This window comes from Dinoponera quadriceps, unplaced genomic scaffold, assembly GCF_001313825.1.
Source record: "Dinoponera quadriceps isolate SergipeBrazil2010 unplaced genomic scaffold, ASM131382v1 scaffold488, whole genome shotgun sequence".
Lineage (NCBI taxonomy): Eukaryota > Metazoa > Arthropoda > Insecta > Hymenoptera > Formicidae > Dinoponera > Dinoponera quadriceps.
The window spans coordinates 91,350-93,199 of record NW_014554601.1 but is presented as its reverse complement, the minus strand read 5'-3'; the positions used below and the strand labels follow the sequence as shown (position 1 = coordinate 93,199).

The following is a 1,850-nucleotide window of genomic DNA, read 5'->3' as shown; positions in this document are numbered from 1 at the left end:
GACAATATATTATATGCTTATTTAAATACTTCACAATAAATACATGTAACAAATAATTTATCCCTTTAACTGTATCATATAAAGCGGACTTCAAAGTGAAATGTTTTGCAATGGTTCCAATTTCGACCATTATTTCAATTCGATGTCATTACGATAATGATTTGATATTGATTTGATTGTTCATTTAATTTTCGTTTACTATAATAGTTTATAAAATGGTAGATTTTTAAAATTTAGTTTAACGAATTCAATTTGTAGATGAAAATATCTTAACCTAAACCTAAACCTAAACCCAGACACCTTGTATAAATACTTACTTGAGCAACCAGAATTTCGCCGAGGGCACAATATAGGCACATATGAGCAAATAAATTGAAGATATTGGATAATAGATACATCAAGTGAAAAAACGATAAATCATTCCCTTTCTCGAACAACTAATTAATGTAGCGAGCGTAAAATGTATAATTTTAATGGAAACTTACGTTAAAAATTTGAGAACATTTCAAATATATTGTACAAAAATTCATGTCCAAATAATTACATACTTACAGTAATTATACGGAAACCATAAAAAGCAAAAAGTATTCCAAAATATACAAACAATGCAAGAAGTGTTATATTGTATGTATCTTCTATAACTACAATAGCTCTATAAAAAAGAGAAATATAGTTTGCAATATATTATTTGAAAAATTAGACGCACATATCATATATCAATCTTTTATAGAAAAATTAATTTTTTCGAATTAATAATAATCTATAATAAATGTAAAAGAATCTACTGTTAAAAAGATAAAACCTAATTAAACGGATGTGTTTCGTCACACAGCTCTTCAGGCTGTTATGAAAGTTCTTATATTTGTCCAAGCTTATCAATTGATTTTTGAGAATCTCCAATTGACCACATATGTGAAATATTAGCAGTCCGAGGAAATTGTCGATACCGGTGTAAGACATAATTGCGAAGAGAATGTAGATAGCCTGACTAATAAATGTGAGCTCGTATTGTGGTCTGCTCGTTACATCGTAAATATAATATGTCTGCAAAGGCAGTGGTCTACCAGGATCAGTAAAATTTGTCGTCAATCTCATTGAAATTCCAAAGCCAGGTAAAACGATTATAAAGAAACATGCAACTGCCATTATACAGTATGCACAAGTAATGATATTGCGGGCATTCTGCGCCATTCTAATCATTACATTTCTATCTTGAATACTTTTTGAATTATCCCAATCTTCTGCGACCATGTTTACTACTGGTACAATAGCTTAATACATATCAATAACGAATGTTATAATGAAAATGCCAAAATAATAAATAATATTATTGAACTGAAATGGAAACTATATCAGACATAATCATAAATAAGAGAAACTAAAAAGACTAGAATCATATTTTTCTCCTCCTCGAGTTTTTAATAATAAAGAAAAAGAATAAAGATATCAGGAAAAAAGTGAGGTCCCGAATTTTTTAACATACTTCAACTTTAAGTTTACAATTTAGACAGAATCCTTTATATAATTTATATATATGCGATTTATGTATGTTTTATTTAATTTACGTCTGCCTATTATATCTTATAGTTTTGAATATGTATATATATGTATATATCTTAAAGGGAAAATTATATTTACCTTCTTTTTTCCACCAAAAGATTACTATCCTTATAGAACAACTTATGGCCGGCAAAGTAAATTGTAAATTATCTATCATTAACATGACGTTTCCTTGAATTCTAATCAGAGAATGTACAGAGGGAATCAGTACGCCTAGTGTTACTCCCAGAAAGACGACGAGTACTCGTAAATTACATAATAACTTTTGTTGAGAATTTCGGGCTGCTTTA

At 28.5% G+C, this 1,850-nt stretch overlaps 1 protein-coding gene across 1 annotated transcript; it reads right to left on the bottom strand.

Moving 5' to 3' along the window:
• Positions 1 to 317: 317 nt before the first annotated feature.
• On the bottom strand, positions 318 to 1,251 carry LOC106752260 (the record flags this gene model as incomplete). Its single annotated transcript, XM_014633829.1, has 3 exons — positions 803 to 1,251; positions 553 to 652; positions 318 to 437 (listed from the first exon to the last, which is right to left on the bottom strand). Coding segments are annotated over exons 1-3 (669 nt in total), but the record flags the coding sequence as incomplete, so codon positions are not given.
• Positions 1,252 to 1,850: the final 599 nt, after the last annotated feature.